This window comes from Squalius cephalus, assembly GCF_949319135.1.
Source record: "Squalius cephalus genome assembly, chromosome: 9".
Taxonomy (NCBI): domain Eukaryota; kingdom Metazoa; phylum Chordata; class Actinopteri; order Cypriniformes; family Leuciscidae; genus Squalius; species Squalius cephalus.
Window position 1 is genome coordinate 40,589,395 of NC_137130.1, and position 19,402 is coordinate 40,608,796.

Here is a 19,402-nt window from a genome sequence, read left to right on the forward strand (position 1 = left end):
ACTCTCTTACTTGTCGTCGAGAATATGCGTGATTCTCCATGTTCAACAGGCTTTCAAATCTGCCGGCAGTCACGAGTAATCTCCCCCTCGCATTCGTCATTGGCCACTGAGTGTAAAATCGTGAAAGGCGAAGCTTGAATTTCCAGGTATGTTCCTCCTTGGCTAATGTATTTTCAAGATGGAGGCGCAACATGGCTGCCGCTATTCGAGCGACTCGCTCGTATGTATTCTAAATGGCAGATTTTACGCTTACGAGAATATTTGATTAGTTGGTGGAAGTAATTACACATGAATGAGCACATATAATTTAGAAAGAAAAGTGTTTTTTGCTAAAAAATCAACTTCAAAAATTACACAGTGTAGCTTTAAAGAAAATCTTATTCTTTTTCATAGTATCGACACTTCCATACATTTTCATTGACACTTTATTGCTGACTTTAAGAAATCATTGTAAATGCTTAACAGGATGGACATCTGTCACAGACAAAGATAATAATGTTGTGATCAGAAGATTAAAGAAAACACAAAAACACGGAACCACAATGACCAGGTGACATGCAGAATAATTATTTTTTTGTCAATACCTTTTTAGCATTAACATTAACCTTTTTTTTTTGTAATTTTTTTAATTACTAATTCAGTCTTTTTAACAATTAGTAATTCTCAATCTTTTTCATCACATAATTGGACAACGTATTAAAATATGTATTTCACCATGAATTCCCATTACATCTATTATATATATTTCTATACTCTGGATTTTGGATAGCAAATTGAACAGGACTTTTATTTTGGTCTGATGATATGACATCATAAAGCTGCGCCGTGCTCCTGCAACTGTTATGATTCAAGACTGAAGAAAGGTTTGTGGTTTCACGCATTTAAAGAGTTTAAATCGTTACACGTCGATTTGATAGTTTTTATCAGAGGTATGTGACCATGTATTATTGAACATATCTTTGTAATATGCTTAATGTAACAATATTACTTTTTGTGTGAGTAAAGCGTATTCACATGTGAGTAACAGAAAAGTTGCGTCTCATTTCGCGCACGTATATCGTGTATCAGTTTATCGTAAACACGAATTCGGGTTTTGGAAAGTAGTGATGGAGAAACGGAGCTTTTCGAAACTACGAGTCAATTGAATCTAATGCTTTGCCAAATGATTCACTGATTTGAAGCGCTTGAATCACCGCGCGCTGACGAATCCTGCCGCTCAAAACTGTAAAAATACAACGAAAACACAAATATCATGATAAATAATGACAGCTTTCATGAACAAATCGCAAATGTTTTTATGACGACGTAATCTGTTAAATCTACAAAACATTATATGAAGTGTCTGTATAATTTGTTATTTTATTATATTGTAGTGCTTGTTTTGAGTGATTTTTGTCCATTAAGTCCATTAACTCTCACTCTGACTGACTCCCTCACCAGTGCGCTGAACTACTGAACTAGAGCTGATTGAGATTTACTGTGGATTTATTTTTCTTACTGTTAATTATTCTCATCTTAAACATGACAAATTGTCCAAACATACAGGAAAACTCCTGGAGAAACATCTGAGATCCACGTGACACTTATAAAGATGGCGTTTATTAAACAGGAGAGTGAAGACATAAAGATTGAAGAAGTGTTCAGCGTGAAACATGAAGAGACTGAGGAACAAACAGGTTAGTTTCATTTGGTCCTTATTAAAATGATCTAGACTAGAAATGATTGATCGAAGAATGTCATATATGACGTCAAATAAAACCGCTTTAATTAGGACACTCATATGAGTGTCCTAATTAAAGCGGTTTTATTTGACGCGCGTGATCATATGCGCGTGAACTCGACAATCGACTACTGTGGACTTCGACCGAAAACAGGATGTAGCCTAAATACAGGTATGTGCGCTGGCTGAAATAACATCACTTTTATTAATATCTTTCACATCTACTGCAGTCAGATTCACCGCGTGTTCACTCTGAAGGAATCACTCACATGACTGTGCACTTGTAATGACACATCAAGGATGTTAAGAGGCTAAAAGCAGGTTTAAAGGGGACATATCATGCTAAATCCACTTTTTTAGCCCTTAAATGCATTTTGTTGTATATTTGGAGTGTTTATAAGTACAGAAAAGTTGAAATTATTCTCTTCAGGTGCTTCGTTGATATCTTTATATTCTGTTTTGGCCTTATTTTTCAACCTGTTCAGATTTTTCTGTTATCTATGACGTTTTGTGAACTATCACGTCACAGTATTTGCAGCGGAACTGCCAAATAAGGACATTGACTTCCAGCCCAACACTTCGAGCAATCCGCCATTTTTATTTCTCGCTGCAATTTTGTAGTCCAAGCTAAAAGATGCAGAAGTTACGAGAGGGTAAGTCAAAATGTTCGGTTGTTGGATGTAGTAACCCACACGCTTCATTACACCGTCTAATGTAGATGAACTGCTTCGCTTGTGACAGGGCGCATGTTTAACTGAAAGGACGAGCAGAGAGAGAGAGACCCGGTCGCGCGCACGCACTCTCTCTCTCTTCGCCAGGCGAAAGTGTAAACAAGACACCGTCTCCAAACTAGACGCTGTCTTGCTCTCTCTCCCTCGCACATATTAATCAAAATAAATCGACACGGTGGTAAAAGGTCGGAAGACCAAAGTTTCATGTGTAAATACAGTAACACACCATTGCGATACATCCATATGAAGACGTTGTTCTGCAGGTTCGTCGTCTTCATTTTCATCTCGCTCCGGCTCCGACTCTGGCTCAAACATGTAAGGCTGGCTGGACAAGTCTTCCGTTGTTGACATTTTGTTAATAACGTGTGAATAAAAAGTTTCTGTGCCGCTATAATCGTATATCTGCTATCAAACTACAAAAATGGCCGAACGGGGTGGAGTTGAACCTCTGCATCCTGGAGAGGGGGCGGGGTATGACGTGTCTCAATTGTATTTAAAGAGACCGCACCAAAACGAGTTGCTCTCAGACGCACATCAGAAAAGGGGTAGAAAAGGGGCCTGTGGAGCTATAATAATGAGGAATTCAGACCCAAGCATTGCAGTTCCGCTTTATATAGACTACAAATGTATGATTTATATGTTAAAAGGAACGATTTAAAAGCATGATATGTCTCCTTTAAAACTTGCCCCATTGAAGTCAACAGGGTGCAAATTTTAAAAAGAGGATAACACGGTGTAGGCAACACCGATTTTTGTCGTTGTTCTCTGTACTGACAGCACTCCAAAAAAACAAAAAAATTAGCTCAATGTTAAAATTGACCGGAGTTCTCCTTTAAGGAGAGAGTAAATGGGGAGACATTTTGAGCTTAAAAAAGAGATGGCAGGCTTTTTTATTACCAGCAGCATGATACAGTGATGCCTGTCACAAAAAAGGGCTTTACTGCGCATAACTCTGGGTTATTGTTTGTTGTTAAAACCTATTTTAACAAAGGTAAACTTAAGAATGCACAATATCATAGCCTTTATGGGTCATGAGCAGCATTCATAATCAATGGCAATGACACCGCAAATATGCAAATAAACCCTGGGAAAATTATGTGCAATGCGAAACATGGATCAAGATAGAAAAGACCCAGGGTTAAACGGTTAAATCACCTAAAAATAAAGCTTGAATTAATCACACATCCTCATGTCATTCCAAACCCGTAACACTTCTGTTTATCTTCAGAAAACAAATGAAGATCTTTTAATAAAATCTGAGAACTTTGTCACTCCACTGACAGCCTACACAACTTGCACTTTCATGCCCCAGAAAGGTAGTAAAGGCATCATTAAAGTAATCCATGTGACTCCAGGGGTTTAACCTCAATTTTATGAAGCAAAAAAGCTCATTCACACAAAGTGTGTTTAACACGCATGCGTTATGGTGCTAGTGCTAATTTTTTCCCAGCACACAGAAAGAACTTGCGTTACTTCATCAAACTAAAGTTAAACCGCTGGAGTCTACTGTATTACTTTATTACTTTAAATTACCTTAAAAGTAGTAGTTGTGTAGGCTGTGTAGAGTAAAGGTTTTATAAAAAAGATCTTCATTTGAGTTCGGAAGATGAACAAGTCTTACGGGTTTGGAAAGACACACACCCACCTTTGTAATACATTGTAAAGCACATCTGAAATTAAAATGAAATAAGCTTTAGTAGCGTATTGTACATTTTTTACATGTTCTACAAAAAAAGCTGGTATAATAACTTTAACGGGAAGCAGGAAAAGAAATAGGTGTATATGTGCTAATTAACTTACCTAGATGAGATCCCATTCGATATCAGCAAGATTTTTCACGTAGAGAGAGTCAACCTTTGAATTAACTCTTGCAGACTTTGTATTCACCACCTTGCCCGTCTTCTTGGAGACCACCTTGCCTCTGCAGGTCTTTGAGCCTCTTTCTGGGTTTATTCCAACATAGCGTCTAAAGACAGTTATATAACAAACAGGGCTTGACATTAACTTTTTGAGGCACTTGTCCTTCGGACAAGTAAATTTATGTTTCACTTGTCCATGCACAAAAGTCACTTGTCCGGGTAAAGATTCATAATTTTATAAAAAAAAAAAATGTGTGTTTTGCTAATGCAGAATTCGAACAAACCATTGAAAGCATCCAAACACTATCAATATTAATAAAATTCAGTTGAAGATCCTTTGGTAACATACAGACCGTGCTGTTAATTTAATGCTCAACACTTGAACAGGGTTTCATTACTTGAAAGAGGAATTATTTACTGCGTCATCTCAGTTACAGTACGTACATTATCAGGGCTTGGAAATACTGTGACTTGCTAAAGTAGGCAAATTGCTAGTAGAACATAACCTTTCATAATTTCAGTAAATCAAACTGCAAGACCCAGTGAAATTGTATATACAGCTAACAAACTAACGTTAGCTTGCATTGCTAACGACATTGGCTAACTCAAATTTGGTAGGTTTCCTCAGTATTTGCAAGCTAGCTAGACTTACTGTATACTATATCTAAAATTATTTTGTAGACATAACAATGGATTTTGCCACTTTCTACCCGGCAGAGGCTGATTTACCAAGGGATACTTTAAAACGTGTAGCTACTTTACATCTGAACATTAGCTAATATTTAACTATGTACATTTAACCAATACAAATGCTGTTAATGCTTGTTTACAGTACACGGCTGCCGACGCTAGCTAGCTAACGTCACTTACTTGTCAGCCAGGTTGGGTTGCCCCCGACAGACGCCACAGAACATTACTCCGTCTTCATAAATAACCTCTTCATAAATATCATCTTTCCATTTGGTTACAAATTTTCGTTCCCGTTTTAATTCGTATGGTGCTGTTGGTGTATTACGATTCGTCTAGGGTTAATCGTAACAAAAGAATAAAATAAATAAATAAACATGTCTCCCACGCCCAGTCGTCAGACCCAAAGGACTCAAATGACTTCAAAAATCAAGAAAAACGATAAACGTTTTATCAAGACAAAAAAAATTGAACAATTTGAAAGTTGGATGTATTCAAATAAAATAACGAAAAAAAAACAGTAGGTGTTATAGTCTTCAGGAAGACCCAAGGCCCAAAATAACAAACAAAACAGATAATAAATAAAATAAGCAACTAACTTCCCTCAAAATATCCAAAATCAAAATTACAACAAATTACCCTCCATACTCTAACAAAACAGAACGAACAGGATTTCAAAAGAAAAGGGCAGGTCAACCCTACAAAGAACACCACTGAAAACAAAGACAAAAAAAGTAATTAACATAAGCTGCTACAACAAGGGTCTGACGGCTGGAGAGGAGCCAGGAGAAGTGCGACCGGCCCGGAATCGCAACAACTCGTCCTCTGGAAACGGAAGCACGGTCTTAAACCCACGTAAAGGGGTGGAGCCAGCTCACAGCTAATCATCGTAATCCTAAAACAAAGCAGCAAAATAAGCACACACACAAAAAATAACAATAACAAAATAAATACAAATACAAACAATATACAAACTCAAAACATTATACGAAATTACATAATTCCGTAACAGGTGACTTGTTTTTGGAGCTTTTCCTGGTGCTTGGCCGGGCTGCGGAGCCTGAAGAAACATCACTCTCCACTCCAGTCTCCACCACTGTTCTTTGAGGCAGGTAAAAATGTTTAAACTTGGACCGACTCCTGATTGGCCAATCAAAGCATTCTGAGTTGGATGCTGGTTCGACGGTTTGTGGGGAAAAAAATGTGTTCGTTTCAAATCGGTAAAATTAAATCTGTAAAATAGACGAAATGAGTGGCACATAACGTGAAGTAACATGGCATTTTATTTTGTTTGAAATTTAACTTGTCCAGTGGGACAACTAATTTTCTCTTCCACTTGTCCTACAAAAAAATCCACTTGTCCCGGACAAGCCTTAATGTCGAGCCCTGATTACCATAGTATGCAAGAATCACAGGGCTTAAAGTATTCCGGCACCGTGCCGGATCTCCGGCGTGCGGCCGTGAGGAAGAAAAATACAAATAAAAATTTGGAACTTGCATGCGGTTTAATATTTTCGAGTCAATTGATTTCACCTACCAATCATATGAAAGGAACGCAGCTCTTACTAACGTTACAAGCCTATCAGAAGCAGAGCAGGGCGGGGCCTGGCAACACAGTGTGATTGAGATTTATACGTTGTCGGTGAAAGGAGCGCTAGTTTATGAAGCTTGGGGATGATGTCCTACCCACGGGCGTAATTTCCTATGGGGACACTTTCCAAAATCCCGTTGTCCCCCCCACCCCCACTCAAATTCGTTTGTTATGATGTTTAACCGCACGCCGTCATTGCCACGGAGGAGCAGGACCGAGCCTGTGTAAAAGCTCACTGAATGTTCTAATGAGCAAGCGATGAAACGCCAGAAACAACAACAGGTGACTTAATGTCATCATGGATGAAAAGAAAGAAAGGAGATGTGAGTTGGTTGATTCAGTAAATTAGCTCAGGTCAGGATAATCATATTTTCTGTCTACACCTGTTGATAACTGAGCTAACGTTAACATACACTGCTGCTTGGTAACTTCAGACTTATTTAATTTTAATATTTAATTAAATATTCTGTGTAGCTTACAAAAAAAAAAAAAAAACATTCTGTGTAGGCCTACCATGAAAACGAGTCCACTTTAAACCGCAGCATTTTCTGTCAGCAATGTATGACAAGTAGCCTAAGGTTAATGCTGTCAACGTAAATGCATGCGATTAATTTTTGTCCAGCTTTAACGTGTTTAAATATTTATCGCAGCGTCCGTTCTTTATGTCATCCTTTGGGTTATATGATCATGCTCTCCTTCACGCAAATGTTTTAAACTATAAATGTGTGAGAAGATAAAAGAGAACGCGCTGTCAGTGAATGTCCTCCTGAAACACACACACACACACACACACACAGAAAGACGCGCGCCAGTATTGCAGTCGACAGCGCGCCATCGAGTTCTCTTTCACGCTTGAACGAACCATAACACCATAGGCGTAATTCTATGGGGGGACAGGGGGACACGTCCCCCCCAATATTCAAAGAAGGACAATTTGTCCCCCCCAATATTTGATCATACTGTATGATTATGCGGGCGATATCGATGTGATTGCAAATAGGCTACGTCTTTCTTTCGAGCTCCGAAAATATAAAATCCCGGCCGGTCCATTTCCCAAATTCATTCGACTGGCCTTACACTATACATTAACAAAACCTATTTCTCCTGAAATCCATGTCATTTTTTCCCTATACCTTTAGTAGCTCGTGCACCGTCAGTGAGTTAGGAAAAACCAAACAGAAGAAGAGTTAGGAGCGCGAAATCTGACAGACATTTGGCCATACCTGTCAACACTCCCGTTTTTCCCGGGTTTCTCCCGTTTTTTAGCCCTATCTTCCGGACCCCTCCCGGTTTGTTATTTCTCCCGGGAAACTCCCATAATTTGCATGGCCCAAACTGAGTAAAGCCTCTGTTTAGGCTATTAAGGAAATATAATTTTGGCAAAAGAAGAACTTTTATTTTAAATAAATGTTCATTTTAAATCAGCCTACTTCAGTGTGATATGTTACCATCATCATGCTTAACACTGAGAATCTGAATAATTGTAATGTGATGATCAGCTGCAGATATCTAAATCAGAGAATATCATAGGTTCGGGCGGTTTGCGGGTGGATTATTTATTTTTAACAGTGGATTCGGGTGACTCAAAGTGCACCAGATTAATGAATTTACCTTTAAAATGTACAAAATTTTCTTCCGGGGGAGCATGCCCCCGGACCCCCCTAGAAGTAACAAGTACACTTAACAGCATGACTGTTGTATGCTGGTAAGTGTTCGGACTCTGACTTTTCTTTTATTTTGATTAAAAAAATGTGTGCATGCGCCAACACAAAAAGTCCCACAGCTGTCCCCCCCAATGTGTGATTGACAATTTCGCCCTTGCATAACACACACACATTTATGCCAAAATGTCAATTTTGTCGAGTATTTTCACAAGAACAGTCAAATGAGTTAAATACAATCTTAAATGGAAGTAAAGAGTAGAGAATGAGATCCTGTCAGCAGCGGCGGGTAAGTGACAGCAATTCTCTCTGTTAGTAAAGTTAACCAATTACTAACTGCTCAACGCTTAAGGATTAATCTATTTTTCATTTATAATTTATGCAGTGCGGACTGTTTTATAAACGTATTCAATTTCTATATAATTCACATCGGTTAGACAGGTAAGGTACAGGTAAATTTGTCATTTATTATGGGTTTAAGTGAGGATTGTTTTAAGTTCACTTAAATTAAAAGTTGTTATTTTTTTAAGCCTAATAAATGTTTCAAATTTTGGAAAAATACATTTTCATCGAGACATAAGTAGCTATATCAGTGATACTGGTCTTCATTCATAAAAATATGCCATTAACATGCTTGAAAATAAATGGTGCCAATGAAGCCCCCCCACCCCCCACCCAAAAAAATTTCAGGCTCAGGATTTTTTTTTCACTTTAACCCCTGGAATCATGAGTCAAAATTCTTTTAAAGATGATTCTAAAAGGTAAAAAAAAAAAATAAATTAAGTGTCACACCTCCAGAAACTCCAATGTGCAGCAAGCCGCCTCTTGATACTGCAGGTTGAAGATGTAGTACACAGCAAACAGTGTTGCAAGTGCTGTCAAAAGTGATGACTGGACACACTCACAAATAACATGGCTTAACATCCATCGTACAGCATTTGTCTGCTCTGCCGTACCTAAAACAAAAACAGCAAAAAATAAAATAAACCAAAAATATAACAATAACCAAACCATTAGGGCTGGTCCGAATACCATTTTTTGAGCTTCGAAGCTTCGATAGGAATTAACATCGAATATTCGAAGCTTCGGAGGGAGGGGGCTGAACATATTCTTCTCTCTAATAAAGGCAGGAATCTCTATGCGTCTGTCTGTTTGCATTTAGATTATTTATCTTGCATTTAGAAACGTTCATCCAATCGACTTCACTAGTGCAGTGTCACATTTGGTGTGATATATTGTCACGCGAGACGTGACACGTTCAGAATTAATAAACTTTTAATACAGAACAGCGCGAGCGGGAAGCGCGAGCGGGAAGCGCGCGCGCGCCTCACGCGCAGGGCTCCGAGAACGGACACTGCACTAGTGATACAAAACACAGCCTAATATTTTTCTGAGTAACAAATAACTCTCAAATCAGAAATCAGCAGCACAGTAATTACTGACACAGTAAAGGGTAGGCTAATATATTGTTTCTATTCTATTTCCACAATGTCAAAGCAACGCAGCTTATAGCCTACAAGCTGAGGCATGCACTTCTGCCCATACAAACTCCGCTGTTCTGCGCTCTAAAATAAGAGTATTGTATTTCGCCCAAAAATGCTAAAAAAATAACCGTGTGAGAGCGTGTTTTAGGCTATATCATGTTATAGCCAGATATGACGATTACAGCACGCGTCACCGCAGATCAGCATCTATTCATCAAGCCAACGTGCAAACTATCGCAAATCAAAGTGAAAGTGGGTCGCAGATGCTTTAACACACAATCAACTTCATTAAAAGTAAAGAACCGAAATGATCTTACCAGGGCTGTTGCCGCTCTCTTATTGCGGTCTTTGATTTAGAAATTTTAGCTGACGATCAGTAAAATGCAGCTTATCTGTTGCTAGTGACGTGCACTCCATTACATCTGCCTATAGCGCGGGATTTGAAGTTCGGATTCATATCCGTTTTGCAAAAACACATTTATGTGTTCAGTGTTCATATTGATAAATCAGAGAGAACTATCCGATCTGAGAAAACGCATGACAGCCCCATTCAAGCGCGAATGGGAACCGTTTCTAGGGGGATGCCAGGTGTGAAAAAAAAAAAAAAATTTAAAACGAATATTCGAATGTCAAATTTGAAAATCGAATACCAACCCACCGAACGAATATTCGAATACTCGAATATTCTGGTACAGCCCTACAAACCATTGGCACAACTTTTCAAGTTTTGCCTTTGAGAAGACTTAATTGTAAAGGGATAGTTAACCCAAAATTTTAATTCTGTCATAATTTACTGCTGAACACAAAGGAATATATTTGGAAGAATGTTTGTTACCCAAAAGTTGTGGGTCACCATTGAATTCATAGTAAGAAAAAAATACAACAGTTGTGGAGCATTCAGCATTTTGGAAACACATGAGGGGGAGTAAATGATGACAGAATTTAAATTTTTCTTTACCAACTGTGAACTTTTCTTTAACAACTGTTTTTTTTTTCTTCTTTTTTTCCCCATTTATCAATATTTCTTCTTAACATTCTAATAAGATACTAACCCAGCAAAATGAAATGAGGACTTGCAGGTAGATTAAGTTTCTACTCAACATCAGCTGCAGATGCAGCAACCTGTAGAGGACACACAATACATGAAAGTCAGAAAACATATCACTTAGTAAAGAAGAAAACTAAATACTCACATCTGCTTGCAACACCAGTCCATCTTCATGTTCCTGAAAATGGGACATTAGAAGCTTGATATGCAGGTGTGCCATCTCTTGTGTTTTCAGGCTGGGACAGGACATCCTTCACCTTTTCATTCTTTGATTTGTTCTTGAAGTACTCAATGATAGCCTTTCCACATTCTTTCATGGACAACTCGAAAGCATTCAGAACATCAATGTCAGTGAGCAACTTGAAGTGGGCACTGATAGACTTCTGGTGGAAGAGGTATGGCCACTGCCTCCTAATGTCTTCAACTGAAGGTGCTGGTATGGAATTTAATTGTTGACGCAAAGACAGAATGTAGTCTCCATAAGAATTTTTACTTATGCTCTCTCTGTACTGCCAGTTCCCTCATGGCAGTAAATGTCCTGCAGTCGTTGACGTTTAGACTCGATTGTCTCTTCAGGTGAAAGCTGCGGTTCAAATCCCACACAGCCATAGGAGTCTGTTGGTCTTCTTTTGTATCCAGAGTTTGGCCTTGATCTATGACAGACAAAGCTGCTCTCACGGTTCAAATTTTCAACTCGTGTCTTCACTTGGATTAGAAGTGATCCCCCTCCTATTAACGAGCCATTTGGAAATTTGTCTCCAAAAGTGTTAGGGTACTCCCTTAAAATCTTTTGACAGATATAAGACACTTCAGGCACGTGTTGGGCAAAGTTCAAACTTGCTCATCTCGTCAACCAGAACTCAAACCATTTGGCGCCTTTCTGCAGGTTTAGGTATTTTTCCTGTAGAGATTGTTGTACAGATCTCAGGCATGTTGTCCCAAGGGACTTGAAAAGTTTCAGCCCACATTTTGGAAATGATGGGCATTTGTGTAGAGGTCTGGCTTGGCCTGGAAGTCTCTGAGTGGGATGCAAGGCAAGACAGGCTGTGTGTTGCGGTTGACGGAGAAGATGAAGGACACACTGATGGAGCTGGTAGTACTTCTAAATTCAGAGTAACCATCTCTGTTTCTGAAAGGATATAAAATATCACAGCATAGAGAAAAAGTAGTAAAAAGTAGTAAAGAGATCAAAATAATTAAGTTATATTTCTGATTAGCTTCAAAATATGCTGAAAGTACAACAATAAATGTATACATTTCAAAAAATTCCATTAAAAGATTTCAAGGGATTGAAGTATGGACAATAATTTAGTTGATGTATTTTGTTGGAAAAAAATGTTGTAGGTGGTTGCACAGGCAAGTGACTGCCTGCTGAGTATTTCTGCTTGCCGCACCTCCGACGGTGCTATTGCGGGTAGCTGCAGGGTCGAAGTGAATCGGTCGCCTTGATGTCGGTGGTAGGCGATCCATGGCTGATTCTGCCCTGCGTACCTCCAGTATCTCCGTCAGCTTCCGCAGGACTCGATCATGGCGCTACCTGTACCGACCCTGGGCCAGTGCTTTTTTGCAGCTTGACAGGATGTGCTGCAGGCTCGATTTGGGGCATTGCAAAGTTGGCAACTCTCCTCTGAGCCATACCACAGATAGAAGTTGCTGTGGCTTGGGAGGGTGTCGTAGGTGGACCTTATGAGGAAACTCAGCCTGGCTTGGGGGATCTTCCACATGTCGGCCCAACCTACAGTCCTGCTTATTACCCCTTCCCAGGTCATCCAGTGTCCTTGCTGGCGTTGGCTAAGGGCTTTGATCTGATAGGTCTCCTCCTCTGTCCTGACCACCTCAGAAATCACTAGCTCTTTCCTCTCCTTCCTTGTGGCTTTGTACCACATCTTCGGAGCAGTCCCCCACCCCAGGCCAGTTCTCCCTGACTGTGTCCTGCCAACAATCTCTTGGTGTTTCAGCCTGCTGATAGCCTGGTCGAATGCTAGATCTGCCCTCCACTTGCGACCTGTTTGGACTGGGGCTTTGGTGTTCTGCACAGATGGGTCCGACGAGTCCTTCAGCTCTAGAACATGCCTTGCCTTCTCCTGTCTGTAGCCCAACAGGATTGACCTCAGTGGCAGTTGAAGTGCATTCCTCCCAAACAGGCCCACGCTGGAGAGGCTCCGGGGTAAGCCCAGCCACTTCCTGATGTAGTTGTTGGCTTTTGAATCCATCTCAGTAAAAAAAAAAACATACTGCCAAAAGGCGGCAATTTCAAAAACCTAAAGTTACTTCATAAAATAATCCAACGAACGCACTTATTTTACACTTCCCTCTATATAAGGGTAACTTTTTCACAATGAAAGAACAAAAATATGCAACCAGCTGCAAACACGCACGCACATGCGTACAGTAAGAAATTGTAATTTTAGATCAATTTTATTAATTACGGTAATTAATTATTTACTTATTCATTATTTACTTTATTACTCATTTATTTACAGTAATTTGGTTTAATTAAAATAATCTTATTATTGTCCGCGCGGAGGCTATTCCATTTTATTTATCCATGACAAATGCATTTTTTTTTAAATCATTTATAAGTGTGGTCCAGGCATTATTTTATTTCTTTGTAGAGAAATAAAATAAACATTTTCTGCGGTTCAGGTAGAGACACATCAAGTACTCCCTCCCATTTGGGTCGGTTTGAGTATACTCCCTTAGAGCCTAATCACTGCCCGGGGCTGACGCTCTTGACAGTCGAAGCTGTAGGCCTTCAGTAGGCCTCCTCGATTGTCTGGTAGCATAAAATTGTATTCCTCTTGTTTAAAGGGTCAATAGCACTTAGTACACTGCCTGTTGGTGATGAACTAAGTTTAACCAGGGCCACAAAAATGTCTGTGAGAGCACCTAAGAACATCTGAGGCTAGCTTTGCTAACACGGATTGCTTTCAAGTAGTCAGGCCTTCACTGGTCTCCTTGAAGGCGGCTCCCCAACGAGTTGAATGTTTAACATTAATTATCTCATTGCATCATTATCCCTGATTCTAGCCCAGAGCCTGGTCATATATATCAGGTTTAGCATAGTGTTCCAGACACTACCTGAGGTTCGCTCTGTATGGATATGTAGCTCCCTAAAACTAGTCGGAAGGTCAATGCACTCTCACAAGGCCTCCCTGTTAGATCAGCCCTAGAGCTGGAGGCACTCACCTTATTAGGGTCCCCTTTTTAGAGTGCCCAGCCTCCACAATGCTTTAAAGTACTGTGTAGATCCAGGATTGAGTAGAGTTACTCCCCTCATTTGCAAGGGTTTAAAAAGCATTATGCTGAATTCTACTCTCCAGGATGCCCGTCTCTATGATCCGGTCTGCGAGTGACTACTGCCACTATTGCAGTGCTCCCTGTATTGTGCCTCCACGTGTGAGGCAGATAATGTGAGAGACTCTGTTTAGGAAACAGACAGGTTGTTGGCAAGATAGGTCAGTAAATTAGACCAGGTCAGCCTCTCTGGTGGCATGTGGGGTTGACTTTGTCCTCCTCAGAAAGTGACTGGACGGGACTCCTTTCGCAACCCCTTCCATGGTAGTTGGTTCCAAACCTTTGAGCGGCCGTGGTCGGCCTTCATTGTTTTGGAGGCCTCTTTGAGGCTTATAGCTTGGGCAGTGGCCGTAGGGAATACTGTCACTGACTGCTTTCGAAAGGGAACATCTCAGGTTATGCTCACCGTAGGCTCACCCTGTGGTCTGTGTGGGTCCTAACTTCCCAGTATAGTGATGGGGACACTATACTGTCAAAGACCACCGTCCTTGGATGAGACGTTAAACAGAGGTCCTGACTCTCTGTGGTCATTAAAAATCCCAGGATGTCCTTCGGAAAAAGAGTAGGGGTTTAACCCTGGTATCCTGTACAAATTTGCCCATTGGCCTTTATCCATCATGGCCTTCTAATCATCCCCATACTGATTGGCTTCATCACTCTGTCTCCTCTCCACCAATAAGCGTGTGTGGTGGGCGTTCTGACTTTGTAATGTCATTATTTCATATAACAGTAAGAGAGAATAATAATACAGAACTAAACTTTTAATTTAAATAAACAAAAACATGTAAATATGTCAGTGTTGCTTTGAATGAACAATATGTAAAACTGCCAACTGCTTTTGACAGCAACTCAAGTCACAAGCTCAGCTTCTTGTTCGTCTTCTCACCAGAACACGCACAGCATCGGAGTGAAGGAATCTAAAACAAAAATCCAGAAAATCACATTGTATGACTTTTAAGTAATTAATTAGCATTTTATTGCATGACATAAGTATTTGATACATCAGAAAAGCAGAACTTAATATTTGGTACAGAAACCTTTGTTTGCAATTACAGAGATCATATGTTTCCTGTAGTTCTTGACCAGGTTTGCACACACTGCAGCAGGGATTTTGGCCCAATCCTCCATACAGACCTTCTCCAGATCCTTCAGGTTTCGGTGCTGTCGCTGGGCAATACGGACTTTCAGCTCCCTCCAAAGATTTTCTATTGGGTTCAGGTCTGGAGACTGGCTAGGCCACTCCAGGACCTTGATATGCTTCTTACGGAGCCACTCCTTAGTTGCCCTGGCTGTGTGTTTCAGGTCATTGTCATGCTGGAAGACCCAGCCACGACCCATCTTCAATGCTCTTACTGAGGGAAGGAGGTTGTTGGTCAAGATCTCGCGATACATGGCCCCATCCACCCTCCCTTCAATACGGTGCAGTCGTCCTGTCCCCTTTGCAGAAAAGCATCCGCAAAGAATAATGTTTCCACCTCCATGCTTCACGGTTGGGATGGTGTTCTTGGGGTTGTACTCATCCTTCTTCTTCCTCCAAACACGACGAGTGGAGTTTAGACCAAAAAGCTCTATTTTTGTCTCATCAGACCACATGACCTTCTTCCATTCCTCCTCTGGATCATCCAGATGGTCATTGGCAAACTTCAGACGGGCCTGGACATACGCTGGCTTGAGCAGGGGGACCTTGTGTGCGCTGCAGGATTTTAATCCATGACGGCGTAGTGTGTTACTAATGGTTTTCTTTGAGGCTGTGGTCCCAGCTCTCTTCAGGTCATTGACCAGGTCCTGCCGTGTAGTTCTGGGCTGATCCCTCACCTTCCTCATTATCATTGATGCCCCACGAGGTGAGATCTTGCATGGTGCCCCAGACCGAGGGAGATTGACCATTATCTTGAACTTCTTCCATTTTCTAATAATTGCGCCATCAGTTGTTGCCTTCTCACCAAGCTGCTTTCCTATTGTCCTGTAGCCCATCCCAGCCTTGTGCAGGTCTACAATTTTATCCCTGATGTCCTTACACAGCTCTCTGGTCTTGGCCATTGTGGAGAGGTTGAAGTCTGTTTGATTGTGTGTGTGGACAGGTGTTATTTATACAGGTAACGAGCTCAAACAGGTGCAGTTAATACAGGTAATGAGTGGAGAACAGGAGGGCAAAAACTAACAGGTCTGTGAGAGCCGGAATTCTTACTGGTTGGTAGGTGATCAAATACTTATGTCATGCAATAAAATGCAAATTAATTATTTAAAAATCATACAATGTGATTTTCTGGATTTTTGTTTTAGATTCCATCTCTCACAGTTGAAGTGTACCTATGATAAAAATTACAGACCTCTACATGCTTTGTAAGTGGGAAAACCTGCAAAATTGGCAGTGTATCAAATTCTTGTTCTCCCCACTGTAAATAACAAGTGGCATAAATGACAGAGACATAAATAACAATCTGCAAAAAGTTAGCAAACATGAGGAATCAGTGCAAATAAGGCAAAGCGCCTCTGTTCACGCACTTGAATGCCGTTGCAACGGCTGTTTTTTTAAAAAATAAATTTTTTAATTTTTTTGGTGATCTCCCGTGCCCCCCCTGCGCCCCACACTTTGAGAACCACTGGGGTAAATGTTGGAAATTGATATGTCCTTTTCTATTGACATGTTGGTGGTTGCACATTTTAAGGTTTCCAATACTGGCGCAATCTCTGCCATTTTCTGCTAGAATTCATCTTGGATCTCAAGGGTTCTGGGGTCTGTTCTTTGTACGTTGCTAACTCGGTTAGCTGGATTTGATTTGTTGACAATTTGGCATGATCTTGGATTGTTTGGTTCTTCGACGCTCATCCTGGACTTGCTGTCATAGCAACAGGTGTGTAAGCTTAAACCTGCTCGGGAGCAGCCTTATTTCATGTAAACAGGATTAGATTGCAGCTTTATAAGTGGCGGTGATACGGGAAGTCCTTTAGCGCAGCACGATAATGTACTTTTTGAGAGATATCGTTTTTCACACATTAATGTTCGACTCGTCGGAGTCGGGCTTTAATAACAGCACAAACTGTGTGCATTGCCCTGAGATTCTTTGCAAGTGGAGTATTGGAGATGCGGAGAACTTGGTGAAAAGTGCTGTCTGTCGTGACATTCGCAAAGTTTACCTGGCGCTCAAGCAGTTTTTAGGGGTTTTGTGGTATTTCCAAGCCACGTAAGTCTCAATTGTAAAGCTGATTTATTTATTTTTATTTTTTGCCAAACGCAGGTTGGCTACATTATAATTTTTAATGAAGATCATGCAATTATGACCATGCCAATAAGTATGGCTTACAGTATATGTCCCTAATGTGGTTGGTGCTAGGGCTGCTCGATTATGGAAAAAATCATAATAACGATTATTTTTGTCAGTATTGAAATCACGATTATGTAACACGATTATTTCACATGACTTTTGGGAACGTGTTGCATTTATTACATATATTATCGATTAGAAAATAGAAAATACTTCAATAAGTATTTTAATAATTCCCACAGGTCTGCCTCTTATAATGTGGGAAATTCCCCCGCAAACATTGATTCACTTTAGCAAGTAGATTTAATGAGTAGCCTAAATTAATCCACACAGTTTATAAAATCAAATCAATCATTTAAAAACTTTCTCCAAGACCCAATTTCACAAACCGTGTAAGTGTTCAACGCTGCTGTGTCTTCTCTCTCTCTCTCTCTCAAAATGGGTTGGACAAGGCAAGCGTCGAAACTATACTCTCGCGTTTAGGAGTTGGGACATGATGGAATTGTCACTTGCACAATCGGGCCAGTATTGCATCATAACTAAAGTTGATTATTTTCACTTCTTTTAAGTCTTAGCCTATTAGTTTAAACATTCAAGCTGAGAGAATTTATGGCTTCGGGAGGGGCATGTCATGCAGAACACAAGACAAAATAAGAGTGTCCTTGCAAAACAGAACATGGCAAAATAATCATTTTTACTTGATTGTTCTATTTTTGTGAAATAGTCGAAATCGAAATTCAATTAATTGCACAGCCCTAGTTGGTGCCATAGACTGCATACACATCCTCATCAAGGCCCCAATTAAGGGGATTTTGTGAACCAAAAGTTTGAATGTTCATTTGTGGGGGAGGGAAATGTCTTTCTTACTGTACAGCTCTACTAAGAGCCTGTAGTCAAAATCTAAATCGTAAAATGGACTTTAATACATAAATGCATAGGTAAAAAGGTGAGTGACGAAATGAAACCGGAAGCAGGAAATGGAACTATGGAAAAGGTCCATTTATCTATGAAAAGAACCATCAGTGTATAATTTTCAGAGCACCTCATTAAATGTATACTTGCAGGCCTTTGCAGTGAAACATTTCGTGAAGTTCCTGAAGAAGGATTTTGATGGTCCCATGACTCTCAATCGATTTCTTCGGTGTTGACTGAAGAACTGGTGATGAACATGCGTGGTTGGTTTGACTCTGTTGCCATGGCTGGAGTGCCGATTGTGGCCTGCCGGCCCTGGGGCTGGAGAAGACACGCAGGGCAAACAGGAGAAGGGAGGAAGTCGGAAGAGTTGGAGTTGCGATGGACATCTTCTGCATTGAATGAAGACATTGTGCCACACTCCTGATGTTGTCCTTTGATTCTGTTCTGGTTGAGAGAGTCCTCTCTCTACTGAATGAGCACATGGCTGGTTGTGGGTCTAGGCCTGCTGCCCTGGGGTCTGGGGCCTGGTGCGGTCCCGCAGGACAGCAACCCGAACGTTGCTGATTAATTTTTCTACTATCAATACATATCCCATTTAAAACCAACGCATGAATGTGCAGTTATCTCAGATAACTCAATCCAGCGATACTAATCATAAACAACAGGTGTGTTCAAAGAAGCTATTTAGCCAGATCATGATTAGCTCGATGATATCATCTTGGATGTGCCATTTGATCTCGGATGTATTTAACGACGTACGAAGAACGGCCCCCTGGCTTCTTGCAGCTTTGTTGCCGTTCGGTCAGACAGAACAAGAAATCTTCCAAACACCTCACATGCTGAGTTTCATCTTGTTTTGCACAATTGAATGAGCTGGAGTTTCGGAAATTGCATTTGTTCTTGTTTTGCCTCCAGAGCCTTGCATGTAGGGGTGCTGTGGTTGAAGTGCCTGACAAGCTGCCCAGCTGTAATGATAACCCGATGCACAAACACATTAAAACTGTCATTAACCACCAGCTGCAGTGTATGTGCAAATCAGGCTACTGAGTCCCATTTCACCCATCCAGGAGAGTTTGCTGCCACAATGTTTGTGAATTATCATAAACACATGCAGACACTTTCCCAGTTAGTCATCAATTAGTT

General features: G+C 40.5%; 1 protein-coding gene across 5 annotated transcripts in view; it reads left to right on the plus strand.

The window, feature by feature from the left end:
• Positions 1-19,402, plus strand: part of LOC307164966 (uncharacterized protein) — a 215,302-nt gene that overhangs the window by 133,825 nt on the left and 62,075 nt on the right. For 2 of the 5 annotated variants that reach the window (XM_079882213.1, XM_079882216.1), the window contains exon 2: positions 1,546-1,676. In XM_079882213.1, the coding sequence (XP_079738339.1) occupies positions 1,546-1,676 (131 nt within the window). Of the gene's footprint in view, positions 1-793; positions 930-1,545; positions 1,677-19,402 lie in introns of those variants that run through there. The other 3 variants (XM_079882214.1, XM_079882215.1, XM_079882212.1) reach the window with 3 other exon arrangements.